General features: G+C 40.5%; 1 protein-coding gene across 2 annotated transcripts in view; it reads left to right on the top strand.

Moving 5' to 3' along the window:
- HEPHL1 (hephaestin like 1) overlaps window positions 1-24,146 on the top strand; it is a 93,369-nt gene that overhangs the window by 57,475 nt on the left and 11,748 nt on the right. For both annotated transcript variants that reach the window (XM_065881883.1, XM_065881882.1), the window contains exons 11-14: window positions 9,237-9,449; window positions 12,256-12,469; window positions 18,237-18,376; window positions 20,582-20,722. In XM_065881883.1, coding sequence (XP_065737955.1) covers window positions 9,237-9,449; window positions 12,256-12,469; window positions 18,237-18,376; window positions 20,582-20,722 — 708 coding nt within the window. The remainder of the gene's footprint in view (window positions 1-9,236; window positions 9,450-12,255; window positions 12,470-18,236; window positions 18,377-20,581; window positions 20,723-24,146) is intronic.

Here is a 24,146-nt window from a genome sequence, read left to right as displayed (position 1 = left end):
TCCAAAATGAAAATAAAGAAGGAAACACAAGCTTTAAGTGATACATTAAACAAGATGGACTTAATTGATATTTATAGAACATTCCATCCAAAAACAACAGAATACACATTTTTCTCAAGTGCTCATGGAACATTCTCCAGGATAGATCATATCTTGGGTCACAAATCAAGCCTTGGTAAATTTAAGAAAATTGAAATCGTATCAAGTACCTTTTCCGACCACAACGCTATGAGACTAGAGATCAATTACAGGAAAAAACTGTAAAAAATACAAACACATGGAGGCTAAACAATACACTGCTTAATAACCAAGAGATCACTGAAGAAATCAAAAAGGAAATCAAAAAATACCTAGAAACAAATGACAATGAAAACACGACGACCCAAAACTTATGGGATGCAGCAAAAGCAGTTCTAACAGGGAAGTTTGTAGCAATACAATCATACCATAAGAAATAGGAAACATCTCAAATAAACAACCTAACCTTGCACCTAAAGCAATTAGAGAAAGAAGAACAGAAAACCCCAAAGTTAGCAGAAGGAAAGGAATCATAAAGATCAGAGCAGAAATAAATGAAAAAGAAATGAAGGAAACGAGAGCAAAGATCAACAAAACTAAAAGTTGGTTCCTTGAGAAGATAAACAAAATTGATAAACCATTCACCAGACTCATCAAGAAAAAAAGGGAGAAGACTCAAATCAATAGAATTAGAAAAGAAAAAGGAGAAGTAACAAGTGACACTGCAGAAATACAAAGGATCATAAGAGATTACTACAAGCAACTCTATGCCAATAAAATGGACAACCTGGAAGAAATGGAAAAGGTCTTAGAAATGCACAACCTGCCAAGACTGAACCAGGAAGAAATAGAAAATATGAACAGACAAATCACAAGCACTGATATTGAAACTGTGGTTAAAAATCTTCCAACAAACAAAAGCCCAGGACCAGATAACTTCACAGGCGAATTCTATCAAACATTTAGAGAAGAGCTAACACCTATCCTTCTCAAACTCTTCCAAAATATAGCAGAGGGAGGAACACTCCCAAACTCATTCTACGAGACCACCGTCAGCCTGACACCAAAACCAGACAGAGATGTCACAAAGAAGAAAACTGCAGGCCAATATCACTGATGAACATAGATGTAAAACTCCTCAACAAAATACTAGCAAACAGAATCCAACAGCACATTAAAAGGATCATACACCATGATCAAGTGGGGTTTATCCCAGGAATGCAAGACTTCTTCAATATGCTCAAATCAATCAATGTGATACACCATATTAACAAATTGAAGGAGGAAAACAATATGATCATCTCAATAGATGCAGAGAAAGCTTTTGACAGAATTCAACACCCATTTATGATAAAAATCCTCCAGAAAGTAGTAATAGAGGGAACTTACCTCAATACAATAAAGGCCATATATAACAAACCCACAGCCAACATCCTCCTCAATGGTGAAAAACTGAAACCATTTCCACTAAGATCAGGAACAAGACAAGGTTGCCCACTCTCACCACTATTATAGTTTTGGAAGTTTTAACCAGAGCAATCAGAGAAGAAAAAGAAATAAAAGGAATACAAATTGGAAAAGAAGAAATAAAGCTGTCACTGTTTGCAGATGACATGATACTATACACAGAGTATCCTAAAGATGCTACCAGAAAACTACTAGAGTTAATCAATGAATTTGGTAAAGTAGCAGCATACAAAATTAATGCACAGAAATCTCTTGTATTCCTATACACTAATGATGAAAAATCTGAAAGTGAAATTAAGAAAACACTCCCCTTTATAATTGCAACAAAAAGAATAAAATATCTAGGAATAAACCTATCTAAGGAGACAAAAGACCTGTATGCAGAAAATTATAAGACACTGATGAAAGAAATTAAAGATGATACCAACAGATGGAGAGATATACCATGTTCTTGGATTGGAAGAATCAACATTGTGAAAATGACTTACTACCCCAAGTAATCTACAGATTCAGTGCAATCCCTGTCAAACAACCACTGGCATTTTTCACAGAACTAGAACAAAAAATTTCACAATATGTATGGAAACACAAAAGACCCCAAATAGCAAAAGCAGTCTTGAGAAAGAAAAACGGAGCTGGAGGAATCAGGCTCCCTGTCTTCAGATTATACTACAAAGCTACAGTAACCAAGACAGTATAGTACTGGCACAAAAACAGAAATATAAATCAATGGAACAGGATAGAAATCCCAGAGACAAACCCACATACATATGGTCACCTTATCTTTGATAAAGGAGGCAAGAATATACAGTGGAGAAAAAACAGCCTCTTCAATAAGTGGTGCTGGGAAAACTGGACAGCTACATGTAAAAGAATGAAATTAGAACACTCCCTAACACCATGCACAAAAATAAACTCAAAATGGATTAAAGACCTAAATGTAAGGCCAGACACTATCATACTCTTAGAGGAAAACACAGGCAGGACACTCTATGACATAAATCACAGCAAGATCCTTTTTCACCCACTTCCTAGAGAAATGGAAATAAAAACAAAAATAAACAAATGTGACCTGATGAAACTTAATAGCTTTTGCACAGCAAAGGAAACCATAAACAAGTTGAAAAGACAACCCTCAGAATGGGAGAAAATATTTGCTAATGAAGCAACTGACAAAGGATTAATCTCCAAAATTTACAAGCAGCTCATGCAGCTCAATATGAAAAAAACAAACAACCCAATCCAAAAATGGGCAGAAGACCTAAATAGACATTTCACCAAAGAAGATATGCAGGTTGCCAGCAAACACATGAAAGAATGCTCAGTATCATTAATCATTAGAGAAATGCAAGTCAAAACTACAATGAGATATCATCTCACACTGATCAGAAGGGGCATCATCAAAAAAACTACAAACAATAAATGCTGGAGAGGCTGTGGAGAAAAGTGAGCCCTCTTGCACTGTTGGTGGGAATGTAAACTGATACAGCCACTATGGAGAACAGTATGGAGGTTCCTTAAAAAGCTAAAAATAGAACTATCATACGACCCAGCAATCCCACTACTGGGCATATACCCTGAGAAAACCATAGTTCAAAAAGAGTCATGTACCACAATGTTCATTGCAGCTCTATTTACAATAGCCAGGACATGGAAGCCACCTATGTGTCCATCAACAGATGAATGGATGAAGAAGATGTGACACATATATACAACGGAATATTACTGAGCCATAGAAAGAAAGGAAATTGCGTTATTTGTAGTGAGGTGGATGGATCTAGAGTCTGTCATACAGAGCGAAGTAAGTCAGAAAGAGAAGAACAAATACTGTATGCTAACACATATATATGGAATCTTAAACAAACAAACAAAAAATGGTCATGAAGAAGCTAGGGGCAAGATGGGAATAAAGACGCAGAACTACTAGATTGATGTGATGTACCACATTAAGAAACTGAAGAGTAAAAATTATGATAAAAATCCTCCAGAAAGTTGGCATAGAAGGAACATACCTCAACGTAATTAAGGCCATATATGACAGCTCCACAGCTAACATCATACTCAGTTGTGAAAAGCTGAAAGCATTTCCTCTAAGATCAGGAAAAAGACAATGATGCCCACTCTCACCACTTTTATTCAATAAAGTATTGGAAGTCCTAGCCACAGCAATCAGAGAAGAAAAAGAAATAAAAGGCATTCAAATTGGAAAGGAAGAAGTCAAAATGTCATTGTTTGCAGATGGCATGATACTATACTTAGAAAATCCTAAAGACATTACCAGAAAACTACTAGAGCTCATCAATGAATTCAGTAAAGTTGCAGAATATAAAATTAATATATAGAAATCTGTTGTACTTATACACACTAACAATGCATTATAAGAAAGAGAAATCAAGGAAACAATCTCACTTACCATCACATCAAAAATAATAAAATACCTAGGCATGAACCTACCCCAGGAGGTAAAGGACCTGTACTCAGAAAACTATGACACTGGTGAAAGAAATTGAAGACAACAAAAACAGATGGAAAGATACTGTGTTCTTGGATAGTAAGAATCAATATGTTAAAATGACCATTGTACTCAAGGCAATCTACAGATTCAATGCAATCCCAATAAAAATACCAAGGGTATTTTTCACAGAACTAGAACAAATAATTTTATTATTTTTTCTTTTATTCCAGTTTAATTAATCACATTAAAAAATTAATTTTTATTAGAGTATAGCTGATTTATAATGTGTTAGTTTCTGCTGTACAGCAAAGTGAATAAATTATACATATATCCACTATTTTTAGATTCCATTCCCATATAGGTCATTACAGAGTATTGAGTAGAGTTCCTTGCACTACACAGTACGTTTTTATTAGTTATCTATTTTATTTATAGTAGTGTGTATATGTCAATCCCAATCTCCCAATTTACCCCTTCCTCCCTTTCCACCTTGGTAACCATAAGTTTGTTTTCTACATCTGTGACTCTATTTCTGTTTTGTAAATAGGTTCATTTGTACCATTTTTTTAGATTCCACATATAAGCGAAATCATACATTTGTCTTTGTCTGACATACTTCACTCAGTATGACAATATCTAGGTCCATCCATGTCACTGCAAATGGCATTATTTCCTTCTGTTTTATGGATGAGTAATATTCTATTGTATATATGTACCACATCTTCTTTATCTATTCACCTGTCAATGGACATTTAAGTTGTTTCCATGACCTGGCTGTTGTAAATAGTGCTGCAATGAACTTTGGGGTGCATGTATCTTTTTGAATTATGGTTTTCTCCAGATATATGCCCAGGGGTCACATTGCTGGGTCATATGGTAGCTCTATTTTTAGTTTTTTAAGGAACCTCCATACTGTTCTCCATAGTGGCTGTACCAATTTACATTTCCACCAACAGTGCAGGAGGGTTCCCTTTTCTTCACACCCTCTCCAGCATTTATTATTGGTAGATTTTTTTGATGATGGCCATTCTGACCAGTGTGAGGTGATATCTCATTGTAGTTTTTATTTGCATTTCTCTAATAATTAGTGATGTTGAGCATAGAACAAATAATTTTAAAATTTATATGAGAACACAAAAGACCCCAAATCTCAAGAAAGAACAGAACTGGAGGATTCATGCTCCCTGACATCAGACAATATACAAAGCTATAGGAATCAAAACAGTTTGGTACTGGCACATAAACAGACACATAGATCCACAGAAGAGAATAGTGAGCCCAGAAATGCACCCACGCACTTATGGTCAATTACTCTATGACAAAGGGGGCAAGAATATACAACGGAGAGAAGACAGTCTCTTCAATAAGTGGTTCCGGGAAAACTGGAAAGCTACATGTAAAGGAATGAAATTAGAACATTCTATAACACCATATATGAAAATAAAATTAAGATAGATTAAAGATCTAAATTTAAGACTGGATACAATGAAACTCCTAGAGAAAAACATTCGCAGAACACTCTTTGACATAAATCCCAACAATAGTTTTTGGATCTGCCTCCTAAATTAAAGGAAATAAAAGCTAAACTAAACAAATTGGATCCAACTAAATGTAAAAGCTTTTGCACAGCAAAGGAAACCATCAATAAAATGGAAAGACAACCTACTGAATGGGAGAAAATATTTGCAAATGATATGCCTGATAAGGGATTAATAGCCAACATATATAAACAGCTTGTACAACTCAAAATCAAAGAAGCAAACAACCTGATTAAAAATGGGCAGAAGAACTGAGTAGACACTTTTCCAAAGAGGAAATGCAGATGGCCAATAGGCACGTGAAAAGATGTTCAATGTTGCTAGTCATCTGAGAAATGCAAATCAAAACCACAATGAGATATCACCTCACACCTGTCAGAACAGCTATTATCAAAAAGAACACAAATAGCAAATGTTGGCGAGGATGTGGAGAAAAGGGAACCCTCCTACACAGTTGGTGGGAATGTAAACTGGTACAGCCACTGTGGAAAACAGTATGGAAGTGTCTCAAAAAACTAAAAATAGAACTACCATATGACCCAGCTATTCCACTCCTGGGTATATATATATCCAAACAAACAAACAAAAAAACCCAAAACCACTAATTCGAAAAGATACATGCAGGACTTCCCTGGTGGTCCAGTGGTTAAGACTCTGGACTTCCAATGCAGGGGGACCAGCTTCGATCCCTGGAAGGGTAACTAAGATCCCGCATGCCACATGGCATAGCCAAAAAATTTAAAAAAAGAAAGAAAAGAAAAGATACATGCACTCCAATGTTCATAGCAATATTATTTACAATTGCCAAGATATGGAAGCAACCTAAGTGTCCATGAAGAGATGAAATGGATAAAGACATGGTATATATATATATATATATATGTATATATATATATATATATATATGTATATATGTATATATATATATACACACATATATATATATATGGAAATAAAACTCAGCCATAAAAAAGAATGAAATTCTGCCATTTGCTACTATGTGGATGGTCCTAGAGAGTATTATGCTTAGTGAAATAAGTCAGACAGAGAAATACAAATACTGTATGTTTCACTTATATGTGGAATCTAAAAAGTAAAACAAATGAATGTATATAACAAAAAAGAAACAGACTCAGACATAGAGAATGAACTAAGGGTTACTAGTGGGGAGAGGGAAGGGTGAAAGGGCAAGATAGGGCTATGGGATTAAGAGAAAATAACTACTATGAATAAAATAAATAAGCTATAAGGATATATTGTACAACACAGGGAAATATTGCCATTATTTTGTAATAACTTTAAATGTAGTATAATGTATAAAAATATTGAATCACTATGTTGTACACCTAAAACTAGTATAGTATTGTAAATCAAACATACTTCAATAAAAAGTTTTTTCAGTGCTTAAAGCAAGCATGGCGAGATAACAGGCCTTGTCTTAGGACCAAGCATAACATCTGTTTATTGGGAAACAGTAAACAAATGTTTATTAAACATTATGGGGAAAATTATGGGAAACATTATGGGAAAATAATGAAATAGCACTTTCCCTCTCTCCCAAGGAAGTCCAAAAACAGTTCAAGTTTCCAAGTGATGCACAGCACCAGCTCAGACTCCTGTGGTCCTGGATGTTCTGTTCCAACAGAGTCCCCTCTTGGACCAATGGAAAGCATGGAATAGTGCACCTTCAATATCATCTTCTATGAAAAATTTTGTTATAACTGAATACAAAATGTAGTTCCTACCTCTCTAGTAGCCAATAGAAAAGGTAAACTCAACTATAAATTAGGAAGCATAACAATTCCTTAGTGGAGAAGCTAGGTTGCAAAAGAAATTTATCATGAGACTCCTGTATATAGAAAACAGAAAACAGTCTAATGGACCATGTCAAATCCAGCCCCATCCTGGTTTGGCAATTTGAAATACATTTGTATATTTTGAACATGTAGAATATGTCATTCTTCAAGCAAAATTCAAGGAAAATTACGTGTTTTACTTTAAATTTCACATTAATTTAAAATTAAATTTTGTCTCCAGTCTTGCTTGCATGAGTGGGAGAAAGTTGGCAACAATACCAAAGAGAAAATGCCTTATATAGCATACAATGCTTTGCATTGCTCATATTATATAGTCTATATTCAACGCTGTTTGTTGAATGTCTGAATGAATGTTCCAGAAAGAGAGGCTTTTTTGGGGGGTTGGGGGGCCCGCTGTTTGGCTTGTGGGATCTTAGTTCCCTGACCCAGGCCCTCGGGCCCTTGGCAGTGAGAGCGCCGAGTCCTAACCAGTGGACCACCAGGGAATTCCCGGGAAAGAGAGGCTTTAAACTAGAGCTCCAAGGCAACAGAGGATTCTCTACCAGCCAGCCAAGGACTAAATTATTAGCATCACAATCTACAACGATATCTCTTTAACATTCAACAGACAAGACTTAGTTTATTTGCAAGAGCGTTCTCAAAGATTTTTTTCAGAAAATGTGATATTCTTCTCAGCAGCCCCAGGGCTTCTTGGAATTTCTACTAATAATTCCAGATATTTGAGTGAAATTACCAAGCACCCCTCATTCTGCAGATAAAGAAACAAAAAGCAATTTTATTTGACAATGAGATTGTAACAGATCATTCATGTACATGATGAATGGGCCTTAGAAGGAGTGGGAGTGGGAATCTCTCTCTAAGGGCCACCAACCATGAGACATAATTAGGTGCAGTCACCCTTCAGTGCTATTCAATCACGGCATTCATCCCCCAGAGTGGGAATGTGCTTTCTCAGTTCTTCTCAAGGCACTGCTCCAGGTAACCACTATTGATGGATTGAGGTTGATGTAAAAGAGAAAAACAATTTGCATTTCTGGAGATACAAAATGTTTTCCTATCTAAATGATCATTATTCAAAGTTCTGTCAGTTATTTTATTGGGGAATGGAAATCAAAGTTATCATAAGGCCAAATTATTTACTCAAGGGCCAACCTCTTATAACTTAGTGTCCCTTCCCCCCACCCCAAAATCCCTCTCCACGGACTAGACATGCAAATATAATGTCAACCAACTGCAATTTTTTCTAATGATGCAAGATCCGTGAAATCAGTGAAGAGATGTGTGATAACTTCTAGAATCAAATGCAAAGCCATTTGCAAATGAGGATCTGACAAAATTAAATGAATAACTGAGGAAAAGACACTTAACAAGGGAGATGACAGGATAAGAACCTCAAGAAAAGATGATTTTCCTGAGGAAAAGACACTTAACAAGGGAGATGACAGGATAAGAACCTCAAGAGAAGATGATTTTCATATCAAGACCTTTAAAAAAAGACTTCGAGAAAATTAACGAAGTCTGTAAATATTTTTGCAAGGATGATACTCTTTATAATCTGCAAACCTAAAATGTGAAATGAAGGATATCATATTATACTATCAAACAATTTTGTCAGAAAAAATTACTCCAGAAAACAACCTGGTTTATTTCTTCTTGATTCTTAGAATTAAAGCCCTGTGTATACATTATTAAATAGAACAGATTCACAGTTTTAGCGTATTTTCATTATTCATTGTTAATTTCAGTCTCCATTTAAGTTTGATTCACCACGTGACTTTTCCCCAGGACTCTTTATTCTCTGATAATAAGGATCTTCTGTAAATAGTTTGAACTTGAACACCACTGCCCCTACACACACTGATAATCTTTCACTAAGATGACGTGTTTTCAGTACATCTACAAAATTACAGTGGGCTCTGCTATCTTTTTCCTTCCATTTAGCTATTAACGGCTATATGTATGGCAACCAGCCAGGTCTACCCATGTGCAAAAAGGATAGAGTTTCCTGGCATATGATTGGAATGGGCACCGACACTGACATGCATGGAGTTTATTTTCAAGGGAACACCATCCACCTACGAGGGACTCACCGCGACTCCCTGGCCCTGTTTCCCCATGTCTCCACAACAGCATTCATGCAGCCGGACCATGCAGGTAAACTTGGCCGGGCCAGCTCAGGTGATCAAATTCCTATTTTCAGGCATATACTCTTTTTTTTTTTTTAACATCTTTATTGGAGTATAATTTCTTTACAATGGTGTGTTAGTTTCTGCTTTATAACAAAGCGAATCAGCTATTACATATACATATATCCCCATATCCCCTCCCTCTTGTGTCTCCCTCCCACCCTCCCTGTCCCACCCTTCTAGGTGGTCACAAAGCACTGAGCTGATCTCCCTGTGCTATGCAGCTGCTTCCCACTAGCTATCTATTTTACATTTGGTAGTGTATATATAAGTCCATACCACTCTCTCACTTTGTCCCAGTTTACCCTTCCCCCTCCCCCAGAAGAAATTGTTTGAATTAGGGCACTTCTGGGTGTACAGAAAGAGGTGTAGTCCTGATTAGAATCAGAGAATCCTGACTATTTTATTTCAAATATATAGTGTAAAGGACAAAGGAAAGGCGTCTAAAATAACATCCACAAAGCAGAAGTGGGAGTACTCCAAATGACCTTGCCTCACAAATCCTAGAATGCTCTTGATTCATATCCATGAACAATTCAGGCTAAGAAAGAGGAATTTTTGTTGTTGTTCTCTTTAAGCACAAACATCATTTTAGTTACTGCTCTGAAGCGTCAACCAGGCATGAGCAACCCAGTGGTTGCTTCCAGGTTATGGACATGAACTTGTCTGCCTTCTTTAGTGACTGATGGTAGTCTCTTGATGAGTCCCAGATGGGGACTTCCCTATTTTCATTCTCTTGGGCACCCAGAAAGCAAGCTGCATTGGGTCTTAAGTTCATGGAGAGCGCATTGAAATACCAGTACCTGTCCCTTCTCTTAGTGATTCCCAAGCTAATTATATAACGGGGGCATTTTAATAAAAGATATAGAACAATATATGGCAGCATATGCTGTCTCATGAAAAATAAGAATAGCGAGTGCTACGGGTGTTCAACGTGTTTCTCCGACCCAACTTTTTCATCTTAAGAAGAAACCAATATTCTACCCAAGATGAGTACTTGCCAGCTCTGTCTCCTTTATGAATGGGTATTTACTCCTTTACTCCACACTAGAACTGCAGTTTAGATGCCTCTCCGTGTCACTGGTTAAGAACTTGAGGTTTGAGCTTCAAAACTTTTGCCTAAGAACTGACTCAGAGTAGGAGCTCCATAATCCTTGCCTTGTAAACTTCTAGTATTCAACATTTCTATATTAATATAATTGATCAATTATGAATCATCCCAAGGGATGCCTTGGGAACAATGATCTTTTTCTTAATGCACTCTTCAAGACCAAAGAGGGAAGGGGAGGAAAACAGCCAAATAGGTTTAACCCATAGAAAGAGGCATTCAAAACTAGAGATGGCTGGAATAATTTTAGGGTTTTGGCTACTTACTCATGTGCCCTACAGACTTCTAAAGAGCTACATGACGATGTTTTCCAGTTTATATTTGGTGGTGAGTATAAATTGGTTATTGCTGAAAAGCTTAGTTATTTCACCAATTCCTGTCCCATATCTCTAAGCCAAAAGGAGTGCCCAAAACATGGGTAGAGGAGCCTGTCAGTTGCAAGTCAAACGTTTTCTCTTTGAATCTTTTTTTTTTTAACCACTTTATTGATGTATGACTGATACACAAAAAGCTGTATATTTAATATATGTAAATTGATGAGTTTGGAGAGAAGTATGCGTCTGTGAAAACATCACCACAATCAAGGCCTTAAGCTCCTTTTTGTTCTTAGAGAAGATAATTCCTCATCTGTTGAAGGAATGATGAACACATCAATAATGAGCTGCCTGGAGACCCACATAGGCAGAGGAAGCTCTCGCCATGTCTGTCTTCCGAGGTATCTTCTCTCTGGTTTTATAGAGACCCTTCCTCATGACGGTCACCGCGGGGTGCTAGGGTACCCCATGAACCAGTGGTTTGGGCTCATCCTAAAGGGGCAACTTGGCAGTATTTAGACATGTGTAGCATGATAGAAGCTATCTCTGTGCTTTGTAGGTAGTTAACGAGACCCACACTCTCACCTCTGAGAACAGAGTCTACTAGAGGAAGGGAAGATTTATTGATCCAATAATTTCACTGAAAGTTGATACTTTCCAATAATTTGGTTTTATATGATTTTATGGTGAATTCAGTTAAGATATGTGTACCTGATGCCAAGGCGTCTAGAAAATTCAGCTTAAAAATTATATTGTTCTCAGTCAGACATGATTGTTGGTTTTTCTTTTCATCTGGCATCATGTAGACTTACCATTGGAAACAAGACCATCCTCTGCTCAAGGGCTTAATGAAGAAATACATTTGGCTTTAATAATAATACCTTACTTGTGTATTGCACTTTACAGGTTATGAACACCTTTAGGGCAAAAGTCATGACTTCAGAAACGTGACCTAATTTGAATTTTGTCTAGAATATTCATCTTATGGATAATGAGTTCCTTTTAAACTGGGTGGGGCGAAGATAATCATCACCTATCAGTGATTTTCTAGGAGTGACCACCTTCTAATAGGTGTGTACAATAGGGAAGACCCAGAGAAATCATCTGTTGGCAACAACTTTGCAAGTTTTATTTGTCCATGACAAATGAATTTCAGATGGTATTTTTCCCCATAAGTAAATATATTCAGAGTAATTTATTCCCCTTGGCATCTGATTTTTAAATACTATATAAAGATGATATTTTAAAAATCCACCTTATCGGTTATTTTGAAATAAATTACATAGGTTTGCTAACAAACCAAAATCAAACTCTCGAGCATCGCACACAACGCCAAGCTATTTCTCTTCCAGGCATCTTCAGGGTGTTTTGCTCCACCCTGTACCACTTCCAGAGAGGCATGAATCAAATATATGAGGTCAGCAGCTGCGGCAACAAGGACCCTTCTGAACAGCTGTACGGGATGATAAGAACCTTTTACATCGCCGCTGAAGAGGTAGAATGGGATTATGCCCCTAACAAAAACTGGGAGTTTGAAAAGCAGCACTCGGACGGAGGATGGGAAAGGTACCACAGGCGATGCCGCCGCGGAGTCTCTCGGTTGGGGTCGCACATGTCAAACGTGGAAACTAAAAATGCCCTGGTTTTGTCTGCCCAGTTCTGGCAGACAAGAGATTTTACTCAGGGGCACGAAAGCTTAGGGAAGCTGCCCTCTGCGTCCCAGGAAAGGGTCTGAAGTCATTTTAAGGGCGCTCCCGCGGCGGTATCGGTCCACATCTGCTGGCTAGTTTCAAGGGTGGCTGTCGGACCAGCGAATGTGGCTTTGAGTGAGCGTCTGGACTGAAAGGGTTTAGGCAAAGAGGCCCATCTCACAGTGATCCTGGGAGGACAAAAGGATGTAGAGGGAGGCAGAGATGGTGCGTAGATCTGGGGTGAGAGGATGGGCAGCTGTAGATTGAGGACCGCGGGGGCCATTGGCCGAGCGCTGACCGTGGGGGACAACCAGGGAGCACGTAGGAGGCATTGGCAGAGATCCCCGAGTTGGGTCAGGAAAAGCAGTTCTCTTTGGATGACTTGGTACCCAGAAAGTCCGCCAGATTGACCCTCCTGGGCAGCGCTGTCGGCCAATGCTAAGCACCAATGAATGAGCGGAGGCAATGAGATGCTGGGGTAACAACCAGGCATTGTTTTTTGTTTTTGTTTTTTTGCGGTACGCGGGCCTCTCACTGTTGTGGCCTCTCCCATTGCGGAGCACAGGCTCCGGACATGCAGGCTCAGCGACCATGGCTCACAGGCCCAGCCACTCCACAGCACGTGGGATCTTCCCGGACTGGGGCACGAACCCGTGTCCCCTGCATCGGCAGGCGGACTCTCAACCGCTGCGCCACCAGGGAAGCCCAGCATTGGTATTTTTAAAAGCTCCCCAAATAATTCAAATATCAGATTCTAGATTAAGAACCACAGCACGGGGCTTCCCTGGTGGCGCAGTGGTTGGGAATCCACCTGCCGATGCAGCGGACATGGGTTCGAGCCCTGGTCCTGGAAGATCCCACATGCTGTGGAGCAGCTAAGCCCATGCGCCACAACTACTGAGCCTGCGCTCTGCAACAAGAGAAGCCACCACACCGCAACAAAGAGTAGCCCCTGCTCACCACAACTAGTGAAGGCCCGCGTGCAGCAACGAAGACCCAACACAGCCAAAAACTTTAAAAATAAATAAATTTAAAAAAAGAAGGAAAACGGGCGTATCATGCCAGACACCCAAGGGTTAAGGGGCATAGTCCAAGACCCCTTCCCTCACCTGGCTGCAAGCCCCCTGCCCTAAGCCCACCAGGGCCGCCGGGTAGAGCCAAGGAGGAAAGGAATAGAAGCATCTCAGGCACAGACCTGCAGACCTTTCCCCCAAAGTTAACACCCTCTGCTTGGGTATCACTGTCCCATATACGGATGAGGAGACTCGGCCCAGTTAAGTGGTCCAACTAGTCACTGTTAGAGTTGGAGTTGAACATAGACCTTTTGAAGGACAAATCCTCTTCTCAACACAAGCTGACTTTCACACCCTTGTTCCTCTTTGATATTTATTATCACACTTCCCTTGCCCTCCCCTCCCCAGCCCTCGTACTAATCCTCTGTGGTTATGCCCCCCCCACCAATTCTCCCACACCCAGCTGTTCCGAGTATTAACCTGTTTTGTTTCTCTTCTTACTTGGCCTGTTTTGAGGGTTCAGGCTAATGCAAAGAATGTAATGGTGCCACCTTATGGACAAAAGAAGAAACACAATGACTCTCCATTTTTAAAAGATTTGCCTCAAGGACAGGACGGTTTAAAATTCGTTCAATGATTCACCAAGCCAGTTTGCTAAACCAGACACCCCTCCTGCTAAACCAGTGCTGCCAATACAAGTTAAAGACTGATACTGCAGTAGAAAATGAAATGAATATTAATTTTGCTTTTTATAAAATGATGATTTCATTAACAGGCTGCCATCACTGAAGAAATCATCGTATAATAATTTTGTCACGTGTACAATCTTAGCCCATGAGTGTGTAAGAAATTCACTTTCTTGAAACTCAGTGTAATTTCTGTTCTCAGCCCCATCCCTCTGGGCTGGCAGGAAGAGCTAGCTTTGGTCTTCTGAGATTGTCTCCCAAGCTGCATAGAGAGATAGATAGAGGGTGCTGAATGTGTCTGTACCCTGCCCCTGCCACTCTGGACTGTGCCCATAAATAAATAAAAACAAAGTGAGATGAGAGCATTTTCACCTATTAAAAATACAACAGATCTGTAGATAGAAGTGCAGTACAGAAATGAAATGCCAAGTCATCCCAGTGGCAATCTGTGGCACCCCTGTAGATCAGAGCCCAGGAACGAATGCCCCTCTGCACCCGTTGCCATGCCTCTGCCGTTTGACCCAAGGCCATATCACAGGACACCTCTAGTTTTCAGACTACCCCTCAGTATGTGTTTTCCCTGAGACATTTATGGTCCTGGTCAGCACAGACCCTCTGCCTCAACTTGGAACCTGGAAGTCTTTCCCAGAAAGGCAACATATGGGACCATTGGCACAATGCCAGGGTCTGTGCAATGAGAAGGACTTTGAAAATAGAGAGTAGGTTGCTATAGAGAAATAAAGTTATACCTAGCACTCCTGAGCTTGTGGACTGAGATGCATGTAATTTAACTAACCTGGGATTCCAGACGAGACTCGCCATCTACCTAGAGGCTGTCATACAGAGTGAAATAAGTCAGAAAGAGAAAAACAAATACCGTGTGCTAATGCACATATATGGAATCTACAATAACAGTACTGATGAACCCAGTGACAGGGCAGGAATAAAGACGTGGACGTAGAAAACGGACTTAAGGACACGGGGGGGAAGGGGAAGTTGGGACGAAGTGAGAGAGTAGCATGGACATATATACACTACCAAATGTAAAATAGATAGCTGGTGGGAAGCAGCCGCATAGCACAGGGAGATCAGCTCGGTGCTTTGTGACCACCTAGAGCCGTGGGATAGGGAGGGTGGGAGGGAGGCTCGAGAGGGAGGGGATATGGGGATATATGTATACATATAGCTGATTCACTTTGTTGTACAACAGAAACTAACACAACATTGTAAAGCAATTATAGTCCAATAAAGATTATATATATGTATATAAAAGACTCGCCATCTATTGAGCACACCCCATGAGCGAAGCATTTTACTAGGCCTTTTACAAACCCTATCTGATATGACCCTCGCCACACACTTGACCCATTCCATCAGCTTTGGCCCATGTGACATCCTAGTGAGATGATAGAGCAAGCGCGTATGTGTTTCTTAATAGGTGTCTGACACAGACACAGCTTTACAGGTCTTAACTTATATGATCCTCACACCAGTCCTGGGAGGTAGATGGATTCTCATCACGTCATTTGGCAGAGAAGGGAAACTGGAAAACAGCAGAGGTGGCCCGAGAGTCGGTGCTTGTCGCCACCACACGTTACTAGGACTCCTGGAAAAATAAAAGTAGAAGAAAAATTCTCTTCTCTTGGAAAGCACACAGTGGTGGGTAGAAGATATACATGCATTTGTTAACTACCTACTGTGTGCTAGGCATCGTGCAAAGTGCTGAGAAGGGCACACAAGGTCCTTTTCATACAGAATTCATGGTCCATGGGGCAGACACTAGGACAAGCACACTGAGTCATGCAGTCACTGTGGGGAGGGAAGCCCCATCTTGGGGGAAAGGGGGGGAGAGGGTAGGTGATCAGGGAAAGCTTCTGGGAAGAAGTAGTCTTTGAGCTGGGACACGAAGAGAGGGTCAGTTGAAGAGGTGGAAGTGTGCTCTCAGCACAGGAAGGCAGCAAGTGGATGCCTGGAGGAGTGGAGGGCATGTGGAGCTCAAGAGGGTGAATGTTTAGAATGGCATGAGCATAGGGCATGTGGGGGGGCAATGATAGGAAACCAGGTTTGGGAGGTTGGCAGAGGCAGATAGGGAAAGGGTATGAGAGCTAAATCGAGGAGTCTGCCAGTGGGAAGCCTTAAAAAGCTTTTCCACGAGGACCGACCAACATGCTCAAATTTGCGGCTGCAATGTGGAGCAGCGGTCCCCAACCTTTTCGGCACCAAGGACCGGTTTCGTGGAAGATAATTTTTCCACGGAAGGGGGAAGGGGGGTGGATAGTTCAGGCAGTAACGCAAGCGATGGGGAGCGATGGGAAGCGGCGGATGAAGCTTCGCTTGCTCGCCTGCCGCTCACCTCCTGCTCTGTGGCCCGGTTCCTAACAGGTCGCGGACCAGTACCGTACCGGTCTGTGGCCCAGGGGTTGGGGACCCCTGGAGTAGAGAATAGAGAGAGGAAAGGAGCACTGGAGGCAGAGAACATGGTTAGGAACAATTCCAGTTAATACAGGTAAGTGATTAGATTAGGTAGGTGGCTTAGAGTGTCGGCAGTTTAATAGTAGGGAAATGGAAGGATATGAGACACACTATATTTGGAGATAAAGTCAATAGATTTGTTTCTATCTTCTGTGATGATCTAGCTTGGTGCTAGATAAAATATATAGTTGATCCTCATTATTTGCAGATTCCATGTGTGTGAATTTGCCTACTCGCTGAAATTTATCTGTAACCCCCAAGTCAATTCTTGTGGTGCTTTTGTGGTCACTTGCAGATATGAATAAATCAGTAAAAAATGTATGTCCCTTGATGTTCACATTCCCAGCAGAGGTCAAACCAACAATGCATCCTTCTGCCTTCTTGTTTCAGCTCTCCTACAGAAACAAGTGTCCTCTTGGTCATCTATTTAGTGCCACTTTCTTTTTTCTTCTTTGTGCTTTTTGTTGGTGATTTAGCTGTTTAAAATGGCTCCCCCAGCTTGGGGCTGAAGTGCTGTCTAGGGTCCCTTAGCACGGGAAGGCTGTAATGTGCCCTTACAGAGTAAATACAGGTGCTAGATAAACTTCATTCAGGCATGAGTCATAGTACTATTGGCCATGAGTTCAGTATTTATGGATCAGCAATATCTATTGCATAAGATGTCTTTAAACAGAAACACACAACAAACAAGGTTCTATATTGATCTGTTGATGAAAATATTGTGACCCGAGGTTCGAAGGGACCTAACCCGGCGTTTCCCCTAGGAAAAATGGTTCAGTATTTGTTAATTCAGTGTTTGGGGTGACTCTCTAGAACGTAACTACTGTGAATAACAAGAATCAACTGTATCTGTATTTAGGGAATTCCCTGATGGTCCAGTGATTAGGACTCTGCACTCTCACAGTTGGGGTCCAGGTTCAATCCCTGATCAGGGAACTAAGATCCTGCAAGCCGTGCAACCTGTATATATTTGTATATGTATGCACAATACACAGCCCACAGACTTTCTTGAGCTCTTTAAAATGGAAAAGCATAACAAGGGACAGAATGATACATAGAAAATCTGGAGGAATGCAGGGTGGTAGAATGTGTGTGTATGTGCATGGGTGAGCAGGTGTGTGAGGTTAGTTAGTTCCAAGAAGAGAAGTGCAACCTCAAAGGGCTCTTACGAGTCTCTAACTAAAGCTGGTCAGGGATTGAGTGTCAGTAGGGCTTTAGAGCAATGGTTCCCAAGAGTGGACCATAGTCCAGTGCCGGACTGCCCACATCTGAGCACCCAGAGATGCTTTCAAATGCAGAATCCTGGTCCCACTCCCCGAGAGCCTGATGCAAAAAACCAGCTCCCCACAGAGATCCTGATTGCTGCCAGATTTGGGAAGCACTGTTCCAGTGCACCCCCGAATCATGCAGAAGCACTCGAGGGTTTTCTTACCCTCTAACAACTTTAATTCCTGTTGCTTCCGATTTGCAGACATGGACATATATTTATGAACCACACTGAAAACTGGATTGGCTCTCAGTACAAGAAAGTGGTTTACAGGGAATACACCAATGGAGAATTTGTGGAGCTCAAAGCCCAACCGCCACAAGAGGAACACTTGGCACTCCTGGGTATGGCACAGATCGCAGCCGTGCACTGCCAGCACACACACACACACGCACACACACACACGCACACGCACACGCACACACACAAGAGGGCTAATCTAGAGGACTTTTAGAAATCCGTCTCCATTTTTAAAAGTACAAGTCAACTTATATAAATAGTAAGGCTGTAATGTGTGTTATTATTAAAATAAGGCACCACGAGATTACTAGATTCATAAATTATGAAACAGCCCATCCATCTTCACCATCTATTAACATCAGCTCCCAAGCTTGCTTGTCATACCAAATGAGTAATCTCCCATGGGAACATTCCTTCTTTTGAGCCCTGTGTGTGGACAGATCTCTGAAGAAAGGGTGCTGATCTTGCGGAGGCGGCTGTGCCGCACCCCCCCGCCAAAAAGCCCCGTTTGGTTTGCTCAGTAAAATGACACAAACCAGCGACTTCATCAGAGGCAAGCGCAGCAGCACTTCAGCCAGTGGAGCGGGAGGCCCATCTATTCATTTTCTGCAGCTCAGGGAGAGGTCTGTATTCCTGAAGCTGCAAAGGGCACAGGACAGGCCCGCCTCTGGTCATTACTGTTCCCTGTGACCCACCAGGCGGTAAATCAGAAAGCATCTGCTCCCTCTCACCAATCCAGCAAGGCGTGTGCCATTTACGTGGTCGTGTATACATAAATAGTGATCTTAATATATGTATGCACATGTCCCATCTGTAACTCTACCCCAAACTACTGCTTAAAAACATGCCTAGATTTATCATTAAAAGAGTGCTTTTCAGACACTTTCTGATTCATACTAAGTATTTCTTTTGAAGATAATAATCCAACAAATTTTAGATGTATTTAGGCCTTTCATCAGTAAGGTTATCCCTTGGTATCCACAGGAGATTTGTTCCAGGACCTCCATGGGTACCAAGATGCTCAAGTCTCTTATTTTAAATGGCTTAGTGCTCTTGGCCCTCTGTATCCGTGGACTCTGCATCCACTCATACGGACAGACAACTACATTTCTCAGAAGAGCAATTAAAACCATGGTTTGAACCAGTGAAGAATGGATGGGTGTGGTCTGACTCTCAACCGTGGTGTATCTCCCTGTGAATGTAGAATGCAAATACATATTGAGAACCACTGAGATCGGGTCTGATGTGCTTCCAAGATGGAAGTCTGTTTCCACCTCTCTCAAGCAATGCCTTGTGAAGACCCCTTTGTGTATGATACTTTGTCAGTGTGGCTGAGCAAACTGGGTTTGTGGCACGTTCTGGGCACCAAGAGGCACCTGTCACGGGTGAGGGTCATCCCACAGTAACGTGGGTGCAGGCCTCTCCAGAGATGTGTGGGCCTATTTCCACTGGCACTCAGGCTGGTTGCTTGTAACAGAAATGTGTACACGTGAGGTGCTGAAGAACACATGTCTCATGAAGGTATTCAAATACTGAGAAACAGCATCGGACGTTTGGACATGCATTGGTGAAATCACTATCTTGATCACAAATCAATACATATGTTTTAATGTTGTTATCTTAGAAATCCCTTTTATACACATCAGTTCATTGCATCCTCACTATTATATCCATTAACCAGATAATGAGTAGTTTTAGCCTTACCAAAGGTTACACACAGAGGGATTACAACTGAAAGTCACCATATCCTACATCATTAGTATGCTTGGAATTATATATATAAAATATACATATATTTTAACTAAAAAAATTTTAATTGACATTATATTTTCATAGTCATTTGGTTCCCAATGCCTTAATGATAACAAAACGGGCACTTGTTTCTGAAATAAAAACAAGCAAACAAAAAAAGTCACCATGTCCTGTGGCTATAGCTTTTCCTGGAGAGTATGTCTCAGCAGTATAAAAGTTTAAGCATTTATTGAGTATTTACTGTGCTTCAGTCCTTACTGTAACCCTCTGAGAAAGGTGTTATTAAACTCATGTTACAGATAAGGAAGTTGACTCAGGTCACTTAACTTGCTCAAGGCCTCTCCAATAAGTAAGTGAAGGAGGCAGGATCTGAACCCTGGTTGGTGCAATCGCCAAACATGAGGTGATATTTAATGCTGCCAATATCTCCTTCTAGAGGAAATACACTAATAACGATGCTAACCTTCGTTTATTTTGTGAAATACTACCTACATGTAAATTACACCAATGTTGAAAAGAGCAAGGACAATGCACACAGGTCTGTGTTTTGCCTTTAGGCCCAATGATTCATGCTGAGGTGGGCGACTCCATCCTGATCATATTTATGAACAAGGCTAATCGGCCCTACTCCATCTCAGCCCACGGAGTGGAGGACATGGAGAGTGGGAAGGGACTCCCAGTGCCTGTCACAAAGCCAGGTAACTTACCCCACAGATCTGCTCCATCCTGATGAATACTGCAGACTCAACTCTTCTCTGATCTTTTCTGAACTCTGAAGGGTTTTGGAGAGCCCATTGTAATGTCAGTGTGTTCCAACCATTACCCCAATATGAAATCACCATTCATCCAATGACCAAGCGCTTATGGAGTTCCTACAGCTCCATTAGGAACCTTAAAGGGTATTAAGACATAACAGCTAACACATATTCAGTGTTAACATTGTGCCAGCTTTTACATTTAAAACAAAAATTTTTAAACTCATTTATCCTTAAAATAACCTGGGGTGGTAGACACTAACATATTTCATTTAACCTGATACCATCAATTGTAATGGCCATGATTACTTTATCTGTTACTAAAGAAAGAAAAGAAAAAACACGCTGCCAATTAAACTTTAACATGCCACTGATTGAAAGATACATCCTGACATCAGATGTGCTAAATTATGAAAAATGTGCATCCTGCAATTGATGAAGTATGGTAGTTATGCCCATTTAACAGGTGACTGAAGCAAAGAGGAGTAAAGAACTTAACCAGGTCAGACGTTAGTAACAGCGGAACTCAGTTTGTTTGACTTCAGGACCTGAGCTCTTAACCACACATTTCTCTCAAGATGCTTAAAATGAGTTTGAAAGAAAAAAAGATGAATCATTTCAGCAAGAGTGCAGATTACGCAAGATGAAATTCTAAGTGGTGAAGAATTTCAAGAATATATCTGAGAGTGTTGATAACATTTCAGAGAAGGAAAACCCGTGAAGACTGATTGTCTAATTAGGAACAATTAGGGAAGTCTTTATAAAGGAGATAGAACTCCAACTGGCTTTTAAAAGATGCATTGAAGGGAGAGAGGAGCTCACAATTTAAGGAGCTTCCATAATATTTACACAGTTAAAGTGTGCTTGTGATAAATGTCGAGAGCCCCTGTGACCTTCAGTTATGAAATTGATAGCAACCATAGGTATAATTATAGGGGAGTTATATTCCATTTTACCTCTGATGAATACATAATAGCATTATAATAATGCTATATAATTGCAATAAAGGTCATATAAATTTAAAAAAATTTAAATAGGTATAAAGAAAAGAAAACAATCTAATGCATCACTAGAAAAAGTTAGTAAGGTATCTATTCAAGGTTGGGTTGTGGGAAGGAAAATGGTTATTGGCTACTATTCCAACTTCTGCCACTCCCTACTCCCAATATCAGAAGTTGCTTCAAGAAACTTCTCATGAACATCTAAATGTCTATCTACAGAGAGATAGTCAATTTTGGAATATTCTTAGAATGGACCATTGTACAATCATTAAATGACATTTAAGAAAGTTTTAATAACATGGGAAAGACTTGTTAAGCAAAATACAAACATAGAAGAAAGACCAGAAGGGAAATAAGCCAAAATGTTAATAATGGTTTTATCTTTGTGGTGGTATTTTAAACAGCAGAGTGATCATCTTTTCTATTTCCTCACATTTTTTATACCTTCTAGGTTTTCTATAATGGATGTGTCTTGCTTTGATGAAGAGGGAAATGATTTAAAATGGATCAAAAAAGCTATTAAATATATTTATTTTTGATGGTTGAAAGCAACTCTAGAAGGAGGAAGAAAGGTGCCTATTAGCCATGGGGAGTGCGGAGCTCTGGTAGGGCTGTGGGCAAGTTGGTGTGACCCCTCCCAGGCTGTTGTGCCCTGGTGGTGAGGAGTGTCAAGGGACACAACTTCTCTATGCTGACTGGCCTTCCAAGAGTCCTAGATGTGAGGGTTATGAGAGTAGGGAGAAAAATGTTTAGAGCATGGCAAAGGAGAAATTATTACTATTATTTTTACTGGAACTCAGAGGGATTCAGTCCCCACAAGGGTCTCTAATAAGGCAGAAAGATTTGGAAGAACCCAGAGGTTAGATGTAGGAGCAATAAACTAACTTTGTGCAGGAAGTCCAGGCAACTTGGAGAAGAAAGTTTAATCAGGGCATGCATGCGATGAAGAGAGCAAACTAGCATTTTAAGAAAAGTAAGCCCCTATCAGTTTTCTCCTCCTCCTCCTCCTCCCCGTCCTTCTTCTTCTTCTCCTTCTTCTTCTTCTTCTCCTCCTTCTCCTTCTTCTTCTTCTTCTTCCTCTTCCTCCTCTTCCTCTTCCTTTTCTTCTTCTTCCTCTTCTTCTCCTCCTCCTCCTCCTTCTCCTCCTTCTTCTCCTTCTCCTCTTCCTCCTCTTCCTCCTCCTCCTCCTTCTTCTTCTTCTTCTTCTTGTTCTTCTTCTCCTCCTCCTCCCCCTCCCTCCTCTCCCCCCACTTTCTCCTCCTCCTCCCTTTCCCCTTCTCCTTTCCTCCTCCTCCTTCTTCTCCTTCTCTTTCTTCTTCTCCTCCTTCTTCTTCCTCTTCCTCTCCTCCTTCTTCTCCCCCTTCCTCTTCTTCTTCTTCTTCTCCTTTTTATTAAATCACTCAACAAACATTTACTTAGCATCCTCTTTTTGTTGAGAACTGGGCTCCCAGCTGGGGTAGACGATGGATTGTTCCAACTTTAACACCACCCCTGTAGTCACTTGCATTTAGAAAGCTAAATATCAGTTGTTTATCTTGTGATTACCAAGGCATAGGGGCTACAATGAAAATCATGGAAACTAGACCTAAAATTATATCGCTAACCAACTGGTACATGAGCAAACCTGGAGCAAAGTTTCATGTAAGCATTACTGTTGTTTTGCTTTGTGACTCACATTCAGCCGTAGGTTGCTTGTCCTGATAGGCTGGGGAAGGGACACAGTTCAAAAGGAGATAACAATTTAAATGAGCCTTTTACAATGTGATTATCTTGATAATTCATGAATATATTTATGACTCCTTTGCAAGGCTCTGGGTCAGCCCCAGGGGATGCACAGATATGGGGCCTGACAAGAGGGAGTGCATGTATTTGTCATTAGTATACATACAAATTCGCAATTATTGACTGCCTTCAATGTGAGGCACTATTCTAGGTATTTTATTTCATTTAATCCTCACAACAATTTGAAAACTGGGATAACTAATCCACTTTACAAATAAGGAAACTAAAAGTCAGTGAGATTAAGTAGCTTGTCAAGGTTGAGTGAAAACAAGTCATTAGGGTTGGGATTTGAAACTAGGCCTCTCTGATTCTCTCTGGTTCCAACTAGATCTCACCTGCCTGCACATTAGAATCACCTGAGAAGCTTAAGGAATATACTGGTACCCTAGTACCAGATCCCAGATACTCTAATTTCATTGGTTTGGGATGAGGCCTGAGCAGTGAGAGTTTACAAAGCTCCCTGCTGATTCCACAAGAAGCCAAGGCTGAGGCCCACAGTAACTCAAGCATGCTCAAGCATAACTCTTAGGAAAAATATACAAAATTTGAGGAAAAAAACCATTGAGGTGTAAAATAAGTCTTCA

This window comes from Phocoena phocoena, chromosome 8 (genome assembly GCF_963924675.1).
Source record: "Phocoena phocoena chromosome 8, mPhoPho1.1, whole genome shotgun sequence".
Classification (NCBI taxonomy): domain Eukaryota; kingdom Metazoa; phylum Chordata; class Mammalia; order Artiodactyla; family Phocoenidae; genus Phocoena; species Phocoena phocoena.
The sequence above is the reverse complement of the archived record's forward strand: the minus strand, read 5'-3'. Positions and strand labels throughout refer to the sequence as shown.